Source organism: Stegodyphus dumicola, chromosome 3 (genome assembly GCF_044657685.1).
Source record: "Stegodyphus dumicola isolate Sdum_Otavi_A_Nest chromosome 3, ASM4465768v1".
NCBI lineage: Eukaryota > Metazoa > Arthropoda > Arachnida > Araneae > Eresidae > Stegodyphus > Stegodyphus dumicola.
In genome coordinates this window covers 62,997,496-63,024,083 of record NC_140770.1, presented here as the reverse complement: position 1 = coordinate 63,024,083, position 26,588 = coordinate 62,997,496, and the positions used below count along the sequence as shown (strand labels likewise).

The window sequence follows — 26,588 nt, the reverse complement described above, 5'->3', positions numbered from 1 at the left end:
TGCTTAGTTTATTGTGATAAATTTTCTAAATTTGTTCAATTCTCTGATATTTTTTTACGATAAAACAGGTCAATGTGTATGTGAGGAAAAAAGTGGGGAGGTGAAAGGTAAGTGTTTTATTACACATATTTCTTGTCTTTTTAATTTAGTTAAATTGCTGCTGTTTTACAGAATTTTCAGTGTTTCATTACAGATGTTTCTTACATTTTAAAATTTTGTTAACCTTTTGCTTTTTCATGCAATTTTCAATGTGCTGCCATTTTTAAAAATGGCTATTGTTTTTCACGTTTGAGGTCGATGAAAAATCAAGTCACCAAAGACTGGTGACTTTGTGGTAAGATAATCCGAGTACCTACGTATATTTTAAAACTATACACTGAAGATATATTTTGTGAAACTTTTGTAATATATATATATACCTCCAAAAGTTTATTAAGTTAATACAATGCCAAACAGAGTTAAATGATGATTTATACAAATCTATTGCTTTGGTTGAAGAACTCCAATTGCTAGAAATAATTGTATATATTGTAATGAACTACACAACTGTGAAATTAAAACTGTGGATGAGAAAAATATTTTTAAAAATTAAGCTTATATTTTATGCTAAACCTCAGCATAGAATAAAATAATGTAAAGAAAGAAGAATATATAAAATATTTAATAAAAATCCCCCAATAAATCTATTTGTTTCCAACTTGAAACAAAACCAGATAAAAATAAAATTGTGTCAGCAAGTTTGCTCTGTAAAGATGTTCAGATTGATTAATTGAAAACTGAAACTTTACACAGTCCGTTGCTACAAATATGCACTGTAATGATATGTCCATTCTGTAACGAGGTTATTTATTCTGGTCTTAATTTAAATTCACCATTGTTAGAGATATTAATACAATTTTGTACACATAATATAGCATTTACTGCCAAACTTGAATAAGCCTTTATTCAAAGTTCTCTGTCACCTGAAGATAGATTTTTGTGGGCGAATAACCTTACAGATAAAGCTATAAAAAACAAAACACAAAACTGCTTAGGATGACTCGTATTTTGTTTGGCACTACATCCAGCCAAGTTTTGCTTACCACTACTATCAAACACCATTTAAATACCTTTAAAGAAACAAATGAGAAGACTATCGAACAATGTTTATATGCAGATGATTAAACTATTGAATAAATGTTCGTACGTAGATGACTTAATAAGTGGTGATGACGACAAAATTGAAGATAAACTCGTAAATGAAGACATTAGAAATATACTAAAAGCTGCCCAGAGCCGTAGCTAGGGTTTTCAGCACCCGGGGACAAATGGAGATTTTACGCCCTTTTCCGTGTGCGAAGAAGGGAAAACATTTCATTATAAATTTTGTAACATGAATTTGGTGCCCTCTGGATGCTGTGCCTGGGGACAGATGTCCCTCCTTGCCCCGCCCTAGCTATGCCACTGAAGCTGCCAGTTTACACATGCAGAAGTAAAAGACAAATTGTTCAAATTTGCAAGAAGTTTTTTATGATCATGAAAATAGTGAAATCCAGAAAGTTCTGGTATAGAAGGTATTGGGATATAGATAGAGTTAAAAGGAAGATCTTTTTAAGATAAAATCACAAAGTCTAACTGATCAAGCTAAGTTCTTAAAACCACTGAAATACTTAACATTCCTATTGGACAGTCCATTCACTACGAGGGCAAAAATACCAACAAAGAAAATTTTTATTGGGATGATAAATTGCTATTGGACTTTGAAAACAGAATGAGAAAATGGTCCAATGAACTACCAATGATTCAGAATATAAATATTCTGCAACATTACTTCTGAAAGATTAGTAGGTCTAAATTGAGAGATGTTTAAATGCACTGCTTAACTGAGATAAGTCAGAAGGTATATGAAGCTGTGATATATCTGAAATACATCACAAAGCACAGTACAACAGGAAGTAGTTTTGTAATTTCCAAAACCAGAGTAGCTCCACTGAAGAAGTTGTCTCGTCCAAGTTGATGTGAGCACTCTTCACAGTGAAATTAGCCTCAAATGTCAAAGAATAAATACAGAAGAGGCTCCAGATGAATGTACACTTTTGCACAAATTCTTCTGTGATGTTACATTGGATAAAAGATGATTTGAATAAAAGGAAGCCATTCAACCAACATTGAGTAACGGAAATATGAGAGGAAACATCACCTGATTCCTGGAATTACTGTCCTGGAGATGAAAACTTGACTAATATGCTGATCAGAGAAATGAAGACAAATCCATGAAAGGAATAACAAGCTATGAACGGAACTATGAAATAGTGATATGCAATTGCATGGACCTAAGTGGCAATTCTGAGTATTGATTTGTGGCCTAAACTTGCGGAATCAGTAAAAGAATTTAAAAAAATAAAAAAAATTGTTTGAGTACTTCTGAATTGTACGATGCTGACTTGCTTTCAGACAAGAAAAAAGAACTATAAACCAAATGATTGGTGATTTACCTAGAGGTAGAGTAGTAACAACTAGACCATTCAAAAAATAAGACTAGACTTTGCAGCACCAGTTACCAAACCTAATTTGAAAAGATCTAGAGTTACCTTAAAATAATATATCACAATATTTATATGGTTTAATACAAAGGCTATTTCATTTAGAAATAGCATGAGATTTTTAATATGTCTTAGAAGATTTCTTGCCATATAGTCCAAACAATCCATTGTTTAGAGTGATAACACTACAAACTTTAAAGGACTGAAAAATGTTCTTGATAACCTTTTTAGAATTTGAAGATCAGATTCTGTTCAATGCTTTAGTTCCAAAGGAAGCATAATGTGGAATTTTATTCTTCATTCTTCGCCATATTTTGGCAGATTACGGAAGGCTAGCATAAAATCAATGAAGAGAATTTTGATAAAGGTCATGAAAATAACTACTTAAATTTTGAAGTGCTTTATACATTAATTACACAAACAGGAGCTTGCTTGAGCTCTTGACCTCTATCACCTATTTCTTCTGATCCAATGGATAGACTTTGACTTCAGGTCATTTCTTAATATGACCTCCACTTTTGTCGATACCATTATCAAATGAAACAGTAAATACTTTGTCCTTCTAAATGGACTTTAATTTAGAAACTTAAAGCTAATTTCTGGAACAATCAAAGTGCAATAAACCTCAACCATCTACACACCCGTTCAAAACGAAATCTACCAATATCCAACCTCAAAGTAGGACAAGTACTGCTGAATGATAAAAACAAGACTCCCATGAAATGGGTACTAACATACGTTGAGGAGATCTTTCCTGGTTCGGATGGACTAGTATGAGTCGTGGACGTCAGAACATCACATTGAATCTTTCATCAAGTGGTCTCCAATACCAGTCCACTTCCATTTTCAAATGATGTTGGACAACTGTCACATATGAACGACTGAATAGATCTTTTTCTCTGATTCTGAATGGCAATATGAAAATTAGTAGAAATGCACTGTTTTGAGATTGCCAAGTGGCAACAGCGTGAACTTTGGAACTTGTTTTTGATTTGTTTGATGCAGCTTGAATGTTGCTGATATGGATGTTAAATAGATTCTAGATTAAATTAATTTGTTTCGGTATTATAATAAACTCCCTCTTAAATTAGGGTGAATGTTGATCTAGGCAGAAATACTGCTGAACCACACATGTATAAATTTTGATGCAGCATTTAGATTCATTCTATAATTTGGTTACATAAAAATGCTGCACCATTATTGCCTATTGTCCCTCTATTACAGAATTTCATATCTTGTACCAGATTCCAAGCTCTACATTCTGAATACTGTTGAAAAATATAAAATGAATTACCAATACAAATTTAGATAAAAAAAATATTGCAACTTACTTTTGAGCTTTTTTCTTACTGAGTTAGATAATGTTTTGATTTCAGCCATCAGGCTTTCTAATTCTTGTTTTACTTCTGCAAATTAAAAAAAAAAAAAAAAAGGAATAGTTAAAATATATATTCCTTTTATAAGTGCAGAATAAAATTCCCAAAATTATTTTTAAAATCTGAAATAAATAGCACTTCACATAAAATACTTATGATGATGAAAAGTATTGCACTGTAGAAAAAATATGTCCAAGATAACATGTAAATCGTCCGTAAGTCAGGACAGTAGTATCACATACTTACTGTTTCTAACTCTTCTGATCTGAATGTATGGCCAAATCAGGTTTATCAATTGTATAGTGGCCAAGATGCAAGGGTCGCATATGTCATTGGCTTAGGCCTTGGGCATCTTATTGATGACAGCATAAGTTTGCCCAGCTCCAGTTCTATTTTGATGGAATGAGGAATGGGTCCAATATTTCACAGCCCTTTTTCCTTGCCACTAACCTCTTGAACGAACTTTCGGCTCGACAGTATTTTAAGAGCCTTTATGCCATAACAACACTTATGAACATCCTTGCCTTATCCAGGATTAGAAAGTGGGCTTAAGGATATAGCAGCCAGCTCTTCTACCACCATATTTACAGGGTGACAGTATCAAATACTATAACTTATTTACAGATACAAACATTTTAGAGCCTAAAATTTTTTTGGTAAAGAAGTTAAAACTGGCAGTTTAGATAGTTTTAAATTAAAAGCAAAAATTATATTTTCACTCATATTACCTATTATTACATCAATCTACCATCAAGTCAATAATAAATTTATGCAAAGTTTACAGATATTGTTTAGCGAATGAATGCTGAAAAATGCTACTTAAACCACGATGCATAAAATATGCTATTAAATATTTGCTGTTAGAATTAGATTAAGATCAATGGCATGCCATCAATGGAAAGGCTAGGCTAGTCACCTAACATTTTATCAAAAGTAACAAACAAGAATATCAATAAAAAATTTGAAGAAATGGTTTATAACATTTATCTTTTATTATTTTTCATATCATTATTATTATTCATTTTACAAATATAATCAACTTTTCAGAAACAAAATCGCTGATTCTAGTAACACAAAAATTTTGTTTTAATTAATGGGATGGAAGTGCTTGAAGTATCGATGCAGTTTTTTTAATATTTGATATAACATCACTTCACTTAATTCTTAAATTCCTTCATTCATCAAAATTTCCTGTTTTCCACACAAAATTATCACCACAAGTCACTCATCAAAAAATTACTGTCTTGATTTAAGCCTGCTTCTACTAGGTAAGGAAAGGGATAACAATAACATTGGTTTCAACAACACATTTTATTTTGTGATATTTCTTTCAAATGACTTTTAAATTCCGAAATTTAGTGTACTTTTGAATAAGACTTGTGCTTGAGCAACCTTTTTCAGTGCAGCCAATTTTTCTTGTATCATAATATTAAGACCAGATACATAACAGTTCAGCAGTTCTATAAGCCATGCTGGTACATTCAAATTTTCAATGCTTTGGAAGCAAACATTAAAATCTTTTAGTGTATTATTTATATTTGTTAAAATATGCAAATCAAAAGTAGAAATGAGATTATTAAATGTAAAATTTAATTCCCCAAATTTTGCATACTTATATGCATATCAAGAGTTCTCCTACATGATGTAAATTAATTTAAATTACTCGAAATGGAAAATTTTATTTAAATGCCAAAATACTTTTAGAACAAAACATAAGTATTGAATCATATGCACAGCAAGGATGAAACATGATGTCTGAGTGATTGGAATGAGAATGAAATAAGCTAATTTCCACTGAAGAGTTGGTATTATTTTGATTTCCTTTCAGTTGTTCATTTTTAAGTAATTTTCTTTATATGGCTTTTATTATCATTAACAATTTTTGTCAAAATTTTATTCATATCCACTATTATTGGCCATTGTTGGTTAAATAATTTTTCCATGCCAATTTAACTTTTATTATTTAATACTTGTAAAAATATTTCTTAAGCATTTTAAAATTTTAAAATTATTTAATATTACTTAAAATTTACGAATCTGTAAACCTGAATTTATGTAGACTTCAAACTGTAACTCTTTTACTTTATTAGCTTTCTTAATTTAATTTGAAATATAAGAATTTTAATAAGAGTATTCTCCTTTAATTATAATTCAGTTTAATTAAATCATTGCAGCCTAAGTGCAGGATTCTTAATAGTCCTTACTTACATTTGATTATTTTTTAATATATATGTAAGATATAAATCCACTTACCTCTGGTTTTAAGGAAATATCCACTTACCTTATTTACAAATTAACATGTTTTCAGTCAAACAAAAATCCTTAACAACCTCCAAAAACTTCCTAAAATTATCTGAACTAGAATCTGTATGCTGGCATCGCCACATAAATCACAAAATAAGAGTCAAAAATACCCTCTGTAGCAACATTCAACCATACGCATTTTTGACGTTCGACCATACGCATTTCCTTCCTACAAACAAGACACCTAATAATAGCTACTAAGCAAACCTTCATTTACACACCAGTGAAGTAATGCTCTTTTTCCCTTTCTTTCCAAATCATAGAGAAACTTACCACCACATTCTATCTACTAAATTAATCTTACCACATTCAGCTGTTTTACCGTCTAAATCACAAAACAAGGAATATACATCCTAACCAACACAGACACAAGCCCTTGCGAATTTACCACAACCATGCAACCGATTACGTCATAATAGGGTTTCCATTCCATTCAACTACTCAGGCTACCATAAATGAAACAACAACTTCATGATAAATGAAACAACAACTTCGCTGATAATACAAGGGGTACCCTTCTCTCTACTCTAACCTAATTCCTTAATCCTACCTAACTTCCAGTTACAGCATTTCAAATTATTTTCTCATTCAAGTACAACATTATTACTTTTAAACGCGGGAGAATTTTTTGGAGTCTGAAAACATGACTTATCATAATTCTAACAAATATTCTTTATAAAACCTTTTCCAAAAAATGCTCTAATAAGAATTGCCTATGCTTCCATTTTTTTAATCAACTGAGATCTTGTAGATTTTAAATTAGATTCAGGTGTAGGTAAAATAGTTAATCTAGTTAATCTAGATCCAGTTATAAAATGAGATGGCGAAAGAGGATCAGGTTCATTAGGTTCATTGTATACATAGGTTTTAGGTCTAGAATTGATAACAGCTTCAACTTCAACTAAAATAGTATACAATTTTTTATAAGATAAAGAAGCTTTACCTAAGATCCATTTTAAACAAGTTTTTACAGATCTTACCAAACTTTTCCAGAATCTGCTCCCACCAAGTAGCACCTTCCACAATAAATTTCCATTCAAACCCATTTTTCTCAAGGAAATTTAGAACTTTTTCATCTTTACACAATTTATATAAATATTTTAATTCATGATCAGCAGTTTTAAAGGTCTTAGCATTATCAGAATAAATAACTCTACAAATACCTCTACATGAAAAAAATCTACACAATGTTTGAATAAAACACTCTGTACTTAAATTTGATAACAATTCTAAATAGACTCCTCAAGTCACTGCACAAGTAAACAATGAAATATACACTTTTGTACCATCTTTTAAATACAAAGGGCCAGTGAAATCTATGTCATTTACCTCAAATGGTCGAGCTTTCTCTGCTAGGACAGCAGGAAGAGGAGCCGATATCTCATGTCCAGTTTTAACATTATATTTTTTACAAAATCTACAATAATGTAACACAGATTTTACAAAATGTCTAGCTTTCAAAATCCAAAATTTCCCTTTTACTTTCATTAAAGTTTCAATTACACCACTATGAAATACCTTTTCATTACAGTTTAAAATAATTAAACAAGAAAAATAATTATTTGGTAATATTATAGGTTGAATTTCATCGATATCTAATGATGATTTTACTAATCTACTTCCGACTCTTAAACAACCTTTTTCATCCATTACTGGATTTAATCCAAACAATTTGGGATTATGAGACAATGGTTTTTTACATTTAACATCATTAAATTCTGCAAAAAAAAAAAAAAAAAAAAAAAAAAAAAGACTCACCTTGTGATAAGTTAATCCAATAACACATAGCATTACATATTTCATTTTTGGTCATAGAACCAATCACTTTATTCTGTCACTTGAAATTATTAGTGAATCTAAATATATATGACATGACTCTTAAAAGTTTGCCTAAGTCACCCAAGTTCCCTATTTTTAACACAGATTGCAAAGGTTGAACACTACTGGTAACTTGAGTCACAACTCTGTCTTCAACACTGTCTACTTTGTTACAATGCTCGTTTGCTTTAAGCCAATTTATTTCATCTTGATGAAGCTATGGAGGTCCATGCCACCACACTTGTTCTACTACAAGTTCACTCTACCACCACATGTGATTTTGTCGGCCAGATTGTCTGATCCAGTACAATGATGCCACATACTCTGGGATGTTTTATCTTGAATTTCCGACACTCGATTTTGTATGAATGTTTTCCATTGCCATGGTGAGTTCTTCATCCAGTGAAGCACAAAGAGAGAATCGGTTCATAAATAAATTTTAGCTTGAAGAAAATGCACATGGACTGTCAGTCCCAGATCTAGGGGGGACAAGCCTGGGTGTGTTCCCCAGGCGGCAAATTCAAGCATGGCGCTGGATTGTGTATGGAATCTTGTCAAATTTTGATACAACATTAGCAGTTTTAAAGGCAGGTTTGAAACCTCTTTTAAGAATATTTATAATTAATTACTCGGAAGCCTTTTGATGGAGCAAACAGTTAAAAGTAAGCTAAGTACAGCAGAATATGACTCTAAAGATAAGATTACAGAGAGGATAGTAGAGGAACTCCAGGCATCAATGACAAGGTCAGACAACACTGGCCCTCTGCCAACCCAACCTGTAATTTTTTTACAAAGGTACTTCGTAAACACCTTGGTCTTTGGTCCCTGTAAATAACGCCTAGAGCCCCTCTGTTATCCTGTCTTTAGGCAGGGATATTCAAATGACAACAGATATGAAGTAAGGCATTTTGATTTTTTGCAACCAGTCGGCAACTTGTTTTAAAAATGGATTTATTATTTTTACAGTTTTTAAAGTTTTTGTTTGTTTGTTTGTTTTTTGTTCTCTCATTTCCTTTTAATATGCCTGCTTCTAGTATTCCTCACCATATTTCACCATATTTAGCGTGCTCATCCCCGATGCGGCCCTAAGACTGTTGAGTATATTTAACGTTAATTTTTAGCTTTTCTTATTAAGGCAAGTTTTACCGTATATTATTTAGGGTAAAGAAATCACAGAAACGTCTAGAAAAACTTCTCAGGGGCAGAATATAGAAAAAGAGCAAAAGATAGGACCGAATAGAGAAAACAAATTGCAGCTAAAATGAAAACAATAGCTTCACGAAAACGACGAACCATCAGACCCTGCCGCAACTTCTGATGGTGCCGAGATTCAAAAGAATCATGCTAGCAATTTGCATGACCAAGATAAAGAATCTTCATCTCTCTCAAACAGACTACATTTCTGAAACAGACTACATTTCAACAACTGAGAGAACAACCTGCTTCATCGAGAATGGAGAGAGATCCTTAGATAGTTATGGATGCTGTAATGTATCTTTCAACAAACTGTCTTTCTTTTCGTGGGTCTGATGAAACCCCTAGCACTGTGCTCACAAAGTGTCCTCGGCCTAATCAAGGCAATTTTTTGAATTTATTGCCTATGCTAACCAAACATAACTCAACTCTTTAAGTACCAGTTTGAACACCTAAAAAGGGACAAGTCTCATATTTAACAAAGATAATTCAAAATGAAATTACTGATATAATGGTGAAAACATGTTTGGCTCACACTTTGAATATTGTCGGTGTGCATTTTGCCTCATCTTGCCCTGAAGCAGCTAACTTATTTGGAATTATTCAGAAGATATTTAGCTTTTTTGTCGGATCCACTATTCGATGGGATATTATGAAAAGATGTACAAAAACCAACTTAAAAGGAAGCAGCCAGATGAGATGGTTGGCAAAATATGTGGCTGTGAAAGCCCTTCTAACAAATTTACCAGAAGTAGTAAAATCCTTGAAAGAAATTAATTATTTTTCTCTTAGTGCTGAATCAAAAGTACATAATGTAAAAAATTTTGAATTTATTATCAACCTGACAATTTGGGCTAATATTCTTCGAGAAATCAACCGAATAAATATTGAAATTCAAAAGAAAGATATTATTCTTGTACGTTCCGTCGCATTAATGGAAGGTCTGACCAAAAACTTCACAAAAAATGAGAGAAATTCCTTTGGAATATTGAATAGAAGAATCTAAAGCAGCTGCCAAAAAAAGTGAGGTTTAACCTATTCTAACAAATAAACAAATTCTAAAGTGCAAAAAGCAATTTGATGAATTGTGCGAGGACGAATTACAAACACTTCATCCTGTTCAGCTATTTTCTAATGCAATGAAAATTGTATTTGATCGAATCTTATCAGAAGTTAAAACGTGGATAAACAGAGCTACAACACTAAATATCGTGCATAAATTAAAATTTTGTGTTTCTCAATGGTCGTGAAATATTGAATATGTCAACTTAAGAATTGCAAAAGAGTGGAGCAGATCTTGCATGAAAATATGATCGAGATCTAAATGCATTTCAGTTCTGCCAGGAACTTGCCGTTTTTAAAGCTCCAGTGTTATTTGTCGATATAAAGGCTAAAGCTTTTTATCTCTTGCAGCAGATCTACATCTATGATTTTCAGGATACCTTTTACAATATTTGTACTCTCCTGCAGATTTACTTTATGCTTCCAACTACATCCGCAAGCTGTAAGCAAAGTTTTAGCAAATTAAAATTTATTAAAAACTATCTGTGATGAGCCAGGAGCATTAATCAAGTCTCGCAATTCTGGCAATCAAAAATTAAACAGTACATCAAGTTTACTTATGACGATGCCTTAGATTTATTTGCAGAATAAAAGGCTCGCAGAGTAAAATTTTAATCCCGTAATATTTTAAGAGATTTGGGTAAGAACTTAAAATTAACAATGAAATAAGAATTTTGAAAAGAAATACAAATATTAACCTTTTCCTTTCAGCAGTAGCCCGTATTGTTGTTATGCATAGCTAATGAAAGTTAGGTATGTAATTAATCAGCTCATCTTTACTGTCCCAACTTATGTAATCTGTTGTTTGTAACTAAAGATTATTTTTATTACCAGTGCATATTTGATTGAATGTTAGGACTTACTTAAATATGTTATTGAAAGAAAAAAAGGAATTTAATTATTCATTGCGTTAATTATTTGTAACTTGTATATATTCGTTTAAGCTATTATTAGTAATATGCTGCTTCTATTTTTCGTATTATGCTGAACTGCTTTAGTATTTAGTACTGAATTACATTCCATTAGTATGGCTAGTTATTGTTGCAAATATTGCAAAACTGCATATTTAGAGAAAACGTAAATTTGATTATTACAGTGCAAAAATAGAATTTTTTGTGAATGTGTAAACATTTATTTAAAGTGCCAGGTTAAAATTCCTGTTAATTTAGAAAAATTGGTGTATTAATTAATGAATCGACTTCATTCATTATTTGTAACTTGTATATATTAAGATATTAATTAGTAAGATGTCATTTCTATTTTTTGTACTATGCTGAACTGCTTTAGTATTTAGTACTGAATCATTTTCCATTGGTCTGGCTAGTTTTGTTGCAAATATAGCAAAACTGCGTATTTCATAGACAATGTAAATTTGATTATTACAGTATAAAAATAGTCTTTTCTGTGACTACGTAAATATTTATTATGTTATTGGGCTTTCTAAGGAAGATAGTAGAGTTCTTGAGTAGCCTACATGAAGGCGTTGTTATATTATGAAATGAATTTTTAAGGTGCTAGGTTAAAGTTGTTGTTAGTATGGAGAAATTGGAATAAATTATTCAATTCATTGCATTAGTGATTTGTAATATGCTTATATGTGTTTAAATGATTTTTTTTATAATTTAGTACGGTGTGATTCTCTTTTTTTGTACTGTGCTGAACTATTTTAATATTTGGCACTGAATTCTTTCTATTACAGTCAAAAGTCGTTAATCCGGACTTGTCGGGACTTTGGCGATTCCGGATTATTGATTTTTCCGGATTATAGATCATCAGTTTAAATCTGGTAAGATGGCATGCAGAAATTACAAAATTAAAAATATGAAATGGTAATTTATGAAATAAAGAACAATTATGATCTAAAGGGTATCAAAATTTACAAAAAGAAAAAGCTTAATATTTATTTGTTTACTTTATTAAACATTTCCTTCAATGTAAGTTGCTTCGTTTCATGTGATAATACTTTCTCTTTAATTCTATTAAACAGACATAATTTCTTGTTTAGTTACAAAGTTCCGCTGTTCAAGTCCTATAATTGCTGTGTTGAGAATACCGACTAATTTGTCAATCGAAATGTTTTCGTTTTCAATAACCTCTGGGTCACTTTCTTCACTATCGGAAGCAAATTATAATGACGAGGAACTTGATTTAAATCATATCAAAGACGGAGTATATCGAGATGAAATACTACACTTAGTACGGAATTATAAACCAAATAAAATAAAAACATCTGCTCTGAAGATAAGGATAGTGCTGACAGATCACCTTCCAATCCGCAGCGTGAAATTGATAAACAGATTTCAGATTTCAAAACATACTTTCGCTTTGTAGATACAAATTACATATTAGTAAATATATATCGGAAATTCTATTTGACATAATCTTTCTAATCTATCATAATCTAATAATGACGTTTCTGCCCCCCCCCTCTGCCGCAGAGCAGCGTGAAATTAATAAACAGATTTCGGATTTCAAAACATACTTTCGCTTTGTAGTAAATATATATCGGAAATTCTATTTGACATAATCGAAAGTTCAAGCTTACTTTTATAAAATTGCTCTAACAGTCTGCAAAAAATAATAAGCCGGATCCAATTCGAAGATTAAGGAACAACGCAATCTGCAACATTAACTGAATTAGATAACTTTAGCTTAGCGTATAACTCCGTTACACATTAAACGCGCATGAGCACAAACATATTCGCAGCTGTAAGGGTCTTATGCGCTCTCGTAAACACCTGTGCGCGTGCGTGAACGCGACGCATGTGCAGAAAGTTTGTAGCTTTGAGGTCCGGCTTATAGATCATTCCGGATTATGGGTGTCCGAATTAACGACTTTTGACTGTAGTATCATTTATTAGCATGAGTACGTATTGTTGCAAATATTGAAAAAAATCCCTATTTCAGGGAAAATGTAAATTTGATTATTTTAGTGCACGGGAGAAGCAACTGCGTTAGGAGGGTTCGCACAGATTTTTAATTATGTAACTTTTGGTATGTATGTCAAGCCACCAGCGGCTGAGAGGTAAAGTCTGAAGTGATAGTTTGGCTGGGGGGTTAGAATCAAGCAAATTAGCTGGCTGCATGGGTATTTCCATCGTTTCACTCGTGCATAACTTGCATTTGAGCCAATTACTCTTAGAAAGTCCTCAGCAAAGACATCTCTCCTCTTAGGCAGTAGCTCTCTTATGCTTTGCCATAAGTAAAGAAACTAAACCATTTGTTACGGATATTTTTTTATAACAAAAATGGCATATGAATAATTTCTTATTATAAAATGGATTTTATATTTTATCTCAAACCCTATCTATTTCTAGGTTTATTTAAAAAATTAAAATTTGTTAGACTTAAAGGAAGACAGGTGAGGGTGGCAGCTTTAAGTTTTTGCCCCGCATAGGAAAAATGCTAAATCTGGCGCTGCAGACTGTAGTTACAAGTTTTGCACCTAACACTGCTGACATGAGTTCGGGTATTGGTAAAGATAATTTTTTCTGGGGAGCCACTCTGCTCATGACTATCACGAAACTTACTCCAGAATACACAGAAACAATGCAGTTCCAGTGTTTCATCAACATCACGAAAATACCACCAAGATATCTGGATATTGGGTAGATCACATAGTTGTCTATACCATTTGTTTCACTTGTCTTGCAATTCTGATAGGATAATTTCATCCCAATCAATGCTTTTTAGCCATAAATCTTGAAACAGAACTTTTGCTTGAATCACATATGAAGTAAGAACCCCAACAGGGACGAAGTTTTTTGAAGTGGCTTTCAAAACACAATGTTTTGTTTGGTCATTTGACAGTCTTAGCATCCCATTGAAGTCAAAGAATCTTTGAAGGGGAATTAAAGTCAGGGAATTTAAAGTTAACAAAGTTGTTACTTGATTTGTACTGGTTCTTTAAAGAATTCGAATTTGAATTCCATTTGGTCAGAGTGATTGATGACTTTTTCATTATATCATTGGCTTCTCCATATCTGATCCACAAATAAAATCGTCAACATACATGAAGTTTTCTAACATTTCTACAGTTCTGGGACAGATGTTTTCAAATTTCTTTAAATGATGCTTAATGAAAGTGCTCAGCAAAAATGGATTGATTTTGCTCAAAAAATTACATGGCACATCCAATAAACTTGAATTCTCGGGTTGCTCAAACTTGATTCTCATCAATCCACAAAAATCTTCAGGAACAACAGAAATTTGCAAAAAATGCCTTTTGAATATCTGACATAAATGCAATTCAATGAAGTTGAAAATTTATCAAAACTTTCAGTTCCAGAAGAAGATTTGGACCTTGAAGTAAATTAACATTTAGAAATTCCTGATTTTTTCCTTTGAAGAAGCATCATAAATAATTGAAGTTTTGTTGAATTATGATCATTAGGGATGACAGCATGGTGAGGAATATAATAAGTTCCTTTCCCGGATGGAGTACCAGGATCGACCTTTTCTATAATTTCTTCCTTAAACTGACTGTCAATAACGTCTTTATATTGTGCATAAAATAATTGATTTAAATTGTCCAATCAATTTTAAAAATCATCTTTCAGCATTCTTAAATTGTCACTTAAAGGCACATTCTCATCTTTCCACAGAAGTCTAACTTCGTACGCATCACCCTTTTTTGTAATCGAGTTTTTAAATATCCGTAAGGCCATTTGATTTTGTTCTTCATCAGAAATATTTTTAATTCCTATAGATTCAATATCCCAAAATGATTCAACGCTTTCTAGAAGTTTCTCTTCTACACTTACGTTTAAACACACATCATGGATTTGAAAGTATGATGAAGAAAATTTGCCCCGTATACACCACCCAAACAAGGTTTTCATCCCTACAGCATTTCTGTTTATCTTTTTTATTTCTTTGCTTGCTATTTTCCACATAATGCCTGAGCCGATTAAAACAGAAACATAATGGCTCCTCTGGAATTCATCTGGAAATTTTTGCAAAATGATAGGACAGAGAATATTTCCATAACTTCTAAAAGTAACATTTGATGATTCTAAACTTCGAGTGTTGATTCCGCATTCATCATACAGCTTATGCAGTGCTTTAACATTTGAAATGTTCCCCCACTGGTTCAAGAGATAATAATTTATTCATATGCAAAGTGATCACAACATAATGTCTTCTGAAACATTCTTTCAGAATTTCTATTGCGGAACCGTAATTCTGTTCACTTAAAGTGAAACCGGAAATTGCAGTTAAAGCATTACCGGTAAGTAAGTATTTTCGTTTCATCTGTAGGTGCAACATTCGCTGTTTTGTTCTGATGAATTGCTGTTCTAGAAAATTCCAAATTCTTTTTCAAAAATCGTTGCATTCTTCCTCTCCATATAACAGTTTATCCAAATATTCTTGACTTAGCGTAACTCCATTTTCAATAAGAGTTTCATCCCAATATTCTTGACTTAGTGTAACTTCATTTTCCATCTAATTTTGTTTTGATTTCTGTATCTAAACTTTTCAGTTCGTTGATTTTCAGAATTAACTGTTCATATAAATCATCAATTATTTCAATTTTTTCGTTTAACAGAATATTATTTGCTAACTTCATTTCGACTTACTGTTTCATAGTTAATTGCTTTACAACCGATCTTTTCTTTTTAAAATTTTCAAGAACGGATTCCATTTTCGAAATATTCAGTCTGTCAATTATTCTGGTTCGTAATAATGCTGGGAAGGAGGCACACTAAACAAAATATATGCAAGTCTCTAATAAATCAGACTAAAGCAAATTTAAAGTAATAAACAGAGAGCGTTATTCCACATAACATTTATTGACGAACACCAAAAACAAACTGAAACATATACGTAATTTTGACATTATTATTATTATTATTATTATTATTATTTTACAAATTAACACTACTGCCATTTACTGGTGAACCAAAGTTACATAATAACAATTTATATTTAACGCTTTCAACTCTGGCCATGATGACTGCCAGCCAATTCCGCATACGCATTAAATCATGACACACACATATATATACAGTCAAAAGTCTTTAATCCGGATGTCCATAATCCGGAATGATCCATAATCCAGACCTCAAAGCCACAAACTTTCTGCCCATGCATCAACGTGCGCATAATACCTTGACACATGTGCATAAAACGTTTACGCATGTGCGTTTAATGTATAACAGACGGTATAAGCTAAGCTAAAATTATCTATTTCAATTAATGTTGCAGATTGCGTTGTTCCTTACTTTTTGAATTGGATCCGGCTTATTATTTTTTGCAGATTGTTACAATAATTTTATAAAAGTAAGCTTGAACTTTCGATTATGTCAAAAAGAATTTCCGATTATGGAGCTGCCAAAGGATCTACAAAGCGAAAGCATGTTTAGATGTCCATCAAACAAAAAGTGGAATTGCTGCAAAAAATGGATAAAGGCATATCCTTTGTCTCTCTAACCATTTCGAAATCTGTTTATTAATTTCACGCTGCTTTGCGGGAGAATGGGGGGAACATCGCGGCACGCAATGAACTGGAAGTTGATCTGTCTGCATTATCCTTATCTTCAGAGCAGATGTTTTTATTTTATTCAGCTTATAATTTCTTACTAAATGTACTATTTCATCTTGATGTACTCTGTCTTTGATATGATTTAAATCAAATTCCTCATCATTATCCTCATAAATATCACGAATACACATCAAATAGTTTTCTGGTTGCAATTTTCTAATTTCGACTATGCGTAATGTATGCTTTATGCATGTGTGCGTTGAAAGAAATGTTTAATAAAGTAAACAAATAAGTATTAAGCTTCTTCTTCTTCTTTTTTTTTTTTTTTTTTTTTTTTTTTTTTTTGTAAATTTTGATACCCTTTAGATCATAACTGCTCTTTATTTCATAAATTATGGTTTTATATTTTTAATTTTATAATTTCTGCTTGCCATCTTAGCAGATTTAAACTGATGATCTATAATCCGGAAAAACAGAAAATCTGGAATCGCCGAAGTCCCAACGAGTCCGGATTAAAGACTTTTGACTGTATATATATATATATATATATAATGTGTGTGTGTGTGTGTGTATGTGTATATATATTTCGATAACACAGTTTTTATTTTAAACATTCAGATAATTAAGTTATGTATTAAGCCATCATATGTAATAACAATAACAACCTATTTATTTATACACAAAAAAATAAAATAAATTCTGTGTTCCCTCACCGAAATTTTTTTGAAATTGAGTAATGCCCATCACGTACACAGTATGCATTTTGTGCTCCAAGTGTTCAATTACTAGATTGTATAAATTACATTATGACTTTGGAAGAAACTTTATAAAAAATTTTTGGGTATGTGTTACTAATTTGCTTGGTTGTTTATAGAAGTAACTATTATGAAATTATATTTCAATCCTAAACTATGATTGAAAATAAGAAAATAACTTTTAAAAGAAAATTTATTTCTTTGGAGATTAATATATAAATTTTGAATTGTTTGCTAAAAAGAGAAAAGGCACCTCATATTCCAAAAAGCTTAAATTTAAATGAGTCAACAGTGAGAACCATTAAAAAAAGTATTTTGTTTTTAAAAGTTTTAAGAACGCATCCCACTATTTTGTATTTGTTTATACTCTCATACAACATAATTTTACTGTGAACCTATCTGTTTCATTATAGGAGGGATACCAGTACTGTAAATGAGATAAAGTAATGCCAAATATAGTTCATGATAATAAAGACTAATAAAATCAAAAACCTTACTTTCATCCGTAGACGGTGCTGACAGTATAAAACTATGTTTCTTTTTTACTTCTTCGACAGTAGCAACAATTTTGTCAAGGTTCTGTGCTATTGATTCCACCTGAAAATAATTCGTAATTAATAATATGTTCTGAAAAGGAATATGCAAAAATATATATCTTACTAATTTAAAGAAATCCAAGCACTGATTTTTAGATACCATAAAGATCTTTTAACCTTTTATATAATAAATATGAACCCCACTTAGAGTTCAAAGATATTCTTTGTAATATCAAAACCATCTAACTGAATTACGAGAAGAACTAATAGCATTAATTTATTATCATAAGAGCTGATTTTTTAGAGTAGATGTTGTTTTCTAATATTAAAATTTATTGTTGGGGCTAACACACTGAAATTATTTTATGCTTGTTTACATCAACATATTAAATTTTCATAGAACTAAATTTGTCTAGAAAGCACCATGCTGCTAACATTAGTAATATTTTAACATCTTCCTTTAATTTGAACCAGAGCTCTTACTGCTTTTATAATATAATTCCGTGTATAAGGCAAGAATTTTTTTAACTTTTTCTAAAGCTAAATTATGAGGTCACCTTGTAAACACATCTGATAATGTTGCAAAAAATGTAGGTACTTTTCCATTAGCCAGACACAAGTGATGAATCGCTAAATAACACACTTAAATTAAATGACTTACACATTTTATGAAAATGAATTGTTTATAACGGTGGTTTGTTGCACTATTGTCGTAATGAAAGATCTGATGTTGAAAGAATTTGTATTTGACATTCTCAACTCTCATACTCGTTTTTCATTTACAAAGAAATGTTGAGCAGCCATACTATTGTTAGAATTTTTGACAAGTGCGATGATTTGTAGTTTGAAATTTGTATGAATTTTTCCTCCCACTCATCTTTCAAAGGGGAAAAATGAAATGGCACAGAAAATAAAACTATCACAGAAACCACAGATTGCATACAGAACAGCAAATGAAGTAAATAAATATGCCAGCTTCAGATAGGGATACCAGAGTTAAAATTTTTGTTGTTAGCAATTGATGTTTTACTTTACAGCAATTTGATTGGAAATACCCCATTTTGTCTGCTTAGCAACATTTTTGTCCTCATGGAGACATGCTTGAACATTATGGGTTTTTTAACCCTTTCAACTTATACAGAGTTATGAATTATGAATAAATTTTTGAAGAAAAAACTTAATCTTGGCTAATATGTGGATCGGCTTATATACAGAAATATATGGAACTTTGCCATAATAAACTTTCCAAAGTCCACTACCTGAAAATGGATGATGATGTGAGTGTTTAGAGCAGTAATCTCAAACTTGAGGCCCAAAGCAATCTTATGTGGCCCATGAATATATTTCAATTATATATTTGTTGAAAATATGGTACTGCAAAGATTTAGAGATTTTAATTATTTGTTTTATTGTCTAGTTCATGTTTTGTAAAACTTAAACAAATTTTGATAAAAAAAAAAAACTCAACAATTTCAAAGTCAGCAATGGGAATACTGTAGGTAATACAACATTTTTATCTCCAGTGTATGAGACCATCTACAGGAAATTCTAAAGATATGTTGTTTTTAAATATTTTTAGCACAATGTGGCATTAGCCCAAATGCTCTTGAAACATGTACGCGTTTGTAAATGAAAAAAGGCACCTGTTCAGGCATAACATAAAATCCGAAAGCTTTCATTTTTTTTTAAATTCTATTCTGACTACTAAAGCACTGATATTTCCAATGGTTAGAATTTGAAATGATTAAATTTGTATCATGCCCTAGAGAAAAATCCCCTAAAGATTTTTTTCCCCCTGAGAATTTACATTAATGACAGACATTTCTCATGGAAGATGACTTGTTAAAGATGACCTTTGGGGTTAGTATAAGTAAAATGACTAATTGTATTTCTTTAAGCTGCGTTCACACCAACACGGTCATGCGTACAGAAGCGAGTTCAAAAGCGGCATTTGCCAGATGGCCAGAGACCGCATGAGTTGACTCAACTTTAACTTTTTTACAATTGATGCGTCAGTTTCAGGCATCTCATTTCAAACGTCCAGTTTATACCATGATTTTTATATCATGATGTTTATACCATGATTCATTATACTTTCAAAAATTCTTCTTGATGGAAAAAAAAGCCAAATAGACTAATATTAATAAAAATTTCAGATTAAATTTAAAAAAATGTATATGCTAATAGAATAAATAGCTTTATAAATTATTTAAAGGAAAATCAAGTTTATTAGTAGTAATAAACTTTAATAATCAACCATAAATGATATATGGTTGATAATTTTTACAGAATAATCCAAAGCAATAGATTGTTGCAAGAAAATAGTGATGGATTTTGAAATCCCAGATTCTGAATTTTTCTTAAAATATATCTACATCAATATAAGGTTGCTCTTGTTATTTAGTGGATAAAACGTTGGCTTCTTGAGTTAAAGATTTTGGATTCAAGTGTCACCAGAGTGGTGTTGTAATAGAATTGGTATCTTTTAAAAAATATTTACAGAAAATATTATGGCTAGTTTCACAGTAGCCCAGATGCTTCTTTAGTTTCCTGAAGGTGAAGTGTGAAAACGATCCTTACTTACAAGGTATCGTAGCATGGAGGTAACATGCTCAGGTAAAAGATTCAACTTTTACTAGAGGTTTGTATTACGGATTCGGGCCTTGCATTTTCCTACTTTTGAATGATGGTACAAATATACGTTTTTCTTTTAATTTACCGCAATTTCTTTGGGGGGGTGACATATAAAACTTATATTTATTTTTCATTTCATTCATCATTCATACAAATTTTCGCTCGGCATTGTGTGCATTATCCTTCTTTTGACAACGAGCCTTTGGTATAATTCATACGATCTGACTACTATGATCTGATTCTATTTTGGCTGACACGAGACTTTACTTCACGACAAGCTAACCTGAGAACATATACAAGGCTAGAACGACCTTTTCATGCCTTTACACCAGTTCTCCAAGTTATCTATACACACCAAACTGACCACAGAAATTCAATTCCTTCAATTCGCTACACATTTGGCGACTTCTTGCCAAATCCAACGTATTTTTAAGTAACAATCTTTTAATGTGATGAAGCTGCAGTTGAAATTATTACATAGTTCATTGTAGTGTAAAATATAGGGCATGTAATTGTCTTAATTTATATGAAATTTTTCACTATAACCTAAATATGACACATACGAATTTGATGACATTTAAAACCCGATTCATTACTGAAAACTTGAAACGGAAGAGCTAACAATGTATTCCTTGTAGTTTGGGTTAATTTTTTTTCCCCCCAAGACCGTTCGCTTAGTTAAAAGTAAAATATATACATTTAGAAATCTGGTAGAAGTTATTTTCTTTTAATTTTTAAGAGTTTACGCAGTTTATAGCTTCTGAAACAGTGAATCAGAGAAAAATGCCGATTTTTATTTTCTAAAGATGTTAATTTGATTTCAATTTCCAATTATTTAAAAACTCTGATTATATTTTGTAACAGACATCAATAAAAATTGTATTCTGCATTATCTCCTAAGACACATACTCTTCCAGTCATTCCCAGATAATCACTCTCCTACAGTACGTCTTATCCTATCTTTTTATTACTGTTTAAAATCAAAAATAAAATAAATAAAAATACTGGAAACTTAGATCTTCGGATTACAGTCTAACGACTAAAGAGTTTACCATTAAAAATTTCATGATACAGTCAAAAATCTTTAATCCAGATGTCCATAATCCGGAATGATCTATAAATCCAGACCTCAAAGCTACAAACTTTCTGCGCATGTGTAAACACAAAATGCACTTATGCATGCACATATGCGTTTATGCACGCACATAATACGTTTAGGCATGCGTGTTTAATATATAACGGATGGTATAAGCTAAGCTAAAAAAATTATCTAATTATCTATTTCAGTTAATGTTACAGATTGTATTGTTCCTTAATCTTCTAATTGGATCCGGCTTATAATTTTTTGCAGACTGTTAGAGTAATTTTATAAAAGTAAGCTTGAACTTTCGATTATGTCAAAAAGAATTTCTAATTCTGGAGCTGCCAAAGGATCTACAAAGCGAAATGTCCATCAAACAAAAAGTGGAATTGCTGCAAAAAAATGGATAAAGGCATATCCTTTGTTTCTCTAACCATTTCGAAATCTGTTTATAAATTTCATGCTGCTCTGCGGGGGGGGGGAAGGCGTAACAGTGCGCATTGAACTGGAAGTTGATCTGTCAGCACTATCCTTATCTTCAGGGCAGATGTTTTTATTTTATTCATCTTATAATTCCTTACTAAATGTAGTATTTCATCTTGATGTACTCTGTCTTTGATATGATTTAAATCAAATTCCTCATCATTATCCTCATAAATATCACGAATACACATCAAATAGTTTTCTGGTTGCAATTTTCTAATTTCGACTATGCATAATATATGCTTTAGGCATGCACACGTTGAAAGAAATGTTTAATAAAGTAAACAAATAAATACTAAGCCTTTTTTTTGTAAATTTTGATACTATTTAGATCATAATTGCTCTTTATTTCATAAATTACGGTTTCGTATTTTTAATTTTATAATTTCTGCATGCCATCTTACCAGATTTAAACTTATGATCTATAATCCGGAATCGCCGAAGTCCTGACGAGTCCGGATTAACCTTCTAAAACCGGCCTTAAATTCTCATAATATAACCTTTAGGACGGCGCGATCCAAAAAACTGTTTCCCCCTCCTTTACTGTTCCCTAATGAGAAAAGTCATTAGGGTGGTCCTTTGTTCTCTCCATAGATGCAGTAAAATTTACATGTTTGTCACATGCTGGACAATAGTTTGGAATAGGTTACTATATTTACGACTTTTTCGAGGTTTACTTTGATTTAATTTAAACTAAACTGCATTTATTTATTAAGAGCAAAATGTATACAATGTTTATATAACATTTACTAATTCTGATTAATCTCGGTAATAATGTGTAAATTTTATGTGAATTCTTTGTTTTTACTAGAAATTAGGAAAAGAGAACAGAATATGACAAAATATAACAAATATGAACCAGCTTTGTATGCCTGCATGTCGGAATGCAATATTTGATAATTTATTTTCATTAATAAAATAACAGAAATGAATAATTTAATGAAATAATAATAATGAATTTATTAATAATATACATTACTGTTAGATGTTTAGAATATGATTCATTACTATGAGATTTTGAGATGAACTTATACCAATAAAGCTTTAAAACTTTTTTTTTTTTTCATAACTACGTTATTGTAATATAAAAAAGAAAATCAGAGATATATTAGTTGCGTTTGATTATATAATTTTAACAAATATTACTTCGGACTATCAGGCAAAGGAGGTATATCTGTAGAGAGAATTTTCTTTATAAAACTGGATTTTGTTTATGTTAGCAGTTAAAAAATTCTCCGAATACCCATATATGCAATCCATTTTATAGCTGCAATGTGAAGTGAAGTCTGATGAGATAATTTCTTAAATCTTTGCATTTTCTTGGTATCCGTAGGAAGAGAGAGAGAAAGCACTTTTAGACTTCTTTTTAATATTTGTTGAGTAGAAATTTAATGTATGATTTAAAATTTTAGAAAATATAAATTTATCAAAAATATTTTCAGAACAGTTTTAAATGTGTATAAAGAATTCTACGTCAATTTTCTTTAGTAGGCGGATTTCATTCAAAACCATCGTTATATCCAAAGCTTGATTTTTCCTTGATTTTAAATGAAATGGATATACATATGTTACGTTGAAACACTGAAATCTGGAGAATGTCGACTTTCACCGGTGGATGTCAACATTCACATACTTGCTTGGTGTATGTCCGAAATATTTTCCAAATACTCTTATTTCTGACTTACACAGGTAAATGTCGACAATTCACCATGTGCCATGTGAATATAATATTCTTAATGTTCAACATTCACCATGTGCCAATGGTGAATGTTGAACATTAAGAATATTATATTTTCTTCTCTGTAATTCATTCTAAAAAAAACGCACTTGAGACTCAAAATAAGAACTTAAAACACACAGTACATTCAAAATGAGAAAGGAAAATATAAATTAAAAACTTATTAAATTATGTGATTCAAATCTTATTTATTGCAACAACTTAAACTATTAGGACACTTTGATTGTACAAGAAGCCCTTGCTTTTAGAACTGATTTTATTTGTGGAACACTTCCTTTTGCAATGACAGCATGTACATATACTCCTCTCTTTTCGACCTACACTAGAGCATATCTGTGATTGTCGACATACACCAGTGAGGGTCCAAATGTACAAGAATGTAATGCAATATTCGATTTTTCACCGACGTATTTGGTGAATGTTGACATTCTCCGGTGAAAGTTGACATTCTCCAATTTCGGTCTTTCATGGTAACACGTGTACATAATAAAATAATAAATACAAAATAAATAAACATAATAAATTTTCTAATTTATTTTTAAAAGATTAAACTTTCATACTTTCAAAAGAATAAGGGCATACAGGGTGTTGACATTTACAGTGTAGGAAATATCTTTTTCATATTTCTTTCAGTGATCAAAACGATTACCCAGGAATATCTTCAAAGCAAAATTAAGAAAATTGTTTCCAACAAATTTTTAATAAAGTATCCTCTCATGTGTCTTTTTTCTAAAGTGCGAAATCTTCTCTTTGGCAGAATAAAGAATCAGACTGATGAACGGAGCGAAATAAATGCATGAGATATAATTCCATAGTGCTGCAATTCCATGTTAAATCTTAAAATGAAACATTGAAAAATCTATGTAAAATTGTAATATGAAACATTGGAGAAAACTGCAATATAGTTTATTCACAATCACCTAAAATTTTTAATTTATGTATTGCCGAATGATAAACATAGGTTAGAAAATTAAATCGGTTATTTCAATCATTTTTCTTGGTCTATTTTTTACGGGCCCACCAGCGGAGAGCGCTAAAGTGGCTGAACACTGGTAGTTTTCTCGGGTTCGAATAACAGCGAGAATCACAGGCTTCATGGGCGCTTTCATGGTTTTTGTCGTAACGTTGGTATAAGCCAGCTTTACTGAGCAAGTCCTTGATGAAGGCATCCCTCCCCTTATACAGATAGCTATCGAAGGCTTCGGTGTAATCCAGTGAACGAACCAAATAAGGCCAATCAAATCCCAGAGAACAGGTTGGTTACATGTGGATTTTTCCATTTTATTTACTTAAGAATGAATGAAAATCACAAAAGGATAAATGAGAGAAAGTTGCATGCATAATAGCAGAAGTTCGAACGGAGTTAACATTACTAAACAGTTTTATGACCTCGGCAGCAAGAAAGGCGAAAGTAACATCTTAATAGATTTAAGCCTCAAGTGTAAAGCAGGTACTAAAAAAGCAGTTTTGCCTACTTTGTAAAAGGAGCTTTAGAAACATTAAATCTCGAACAGAGTGCATGATCGCTGAAATTTGAAACATAATATAAAAATATGTGCATCTTTAGCAAATGTTATTAGTCAAGTGAAAAACCTTTTTATTTATTTTATGGAATTTATTATAACAAAGAAATGTTTATTGCTTACTCGAGGTTGACAAAGCAAGCTAAGATTAATTTTTAGAGTCATTAGGTTATTTTGATACTGGAGACGTGAAAAATGAGCAATGCCCTCCTCGGGACTTGAACCCGGACCTCTTGAAATATGCGCCGAGTGTGCTAACTGTTACACCGCGAAGGCATGCTGGAAGGAGGGAGAAAATACCTTATATACTTGCCCTTTTAAAGGGCAACAGGGGATTAGGAGACCCAATAGCTAAATCGCGGTGTTGAGGAATCACCATCCATCACCTTTTAGTTTGTGCACCCACTATAGAGTTATTAGGTTATTTTTTTATGCAGAAGACATGAAAAAATATGCAATGCCTTCATCGGGACAGGAATCTGGATCTCTCGAAATACTTGAAAAGTCTGCTAACCATTACACCAAGAAGGCATGCAGAAAGGAGGGAGAAAATATCTTATAAGTTGCCTCAAAATATGAATGCCTTCGTGGAGGAATCCACCTGATTAAAGAGCAGTAAAATCACTAAACACTGGTAGTTCAACCTGGATTAAAATCCAGATGAACATGAGAGATTTTGTGCCTCTCTTAATGTATAATTTGAATGCGAGAGAGTTTCCCTTAGAAAACCTTCCACGATAACATCTCTACCTATAAAGAAATAGCCCTCGAGTTGCTTTTTTGAATTAATTAATGTGACCTTAGTCGAGAACATTTGGAGAGAAAGTGGTTTATAATCATGTTACACATGGGGGGGAATCCTATGAAGCCTGTTTATTCGCTTGTATTAAATCTATATTGAACTATCTGTTACCAAATGAAATCGTCAATAGTTTTATCTACATAACAACTGAGTGTAACAATGTAACTAAATCCTATATTTACTGGCGTAAGGGAAGAAGCTTAAATGTCAGACAGACTATTTAATTAAGTATAATAGTACTATTTGCTGAAAAGTGATGTTTCGTGAAAGACTGAC

The 26,588-nt window shown here is 31.6% G+C and overlaps 1 protein-coding gene across 2 annotated transcripts in view; it reads right to left on the bottom strand.

The window, feature by feature from the left end:
* The window catches only part of LOC118191483 (syntaxin-like), a 66,623-nt gene that overhangs the window by 26,479 nt on the left and 13,556 nt on the right, over positions 1–26,588 (bottom strand). For both annotated transcript variants that reach the window (XM_035362286.2, XM_035362287.2), the window contains exons 3-4: positions 18,013–18,112; positions 3,854–3,928 (exon numbers count right to left, since the gene is read on the bottom strand). In XM_035362286.2, coding sequence (XP_035218177.1) covers positions 3,854–3,928; positions 18,013–18,112 — 175 coding nt within the window. The remainder of the gene's footprint in view (positions 1–3,853; positions 3,929–18,012; positions 18,113–26,588) is intronic.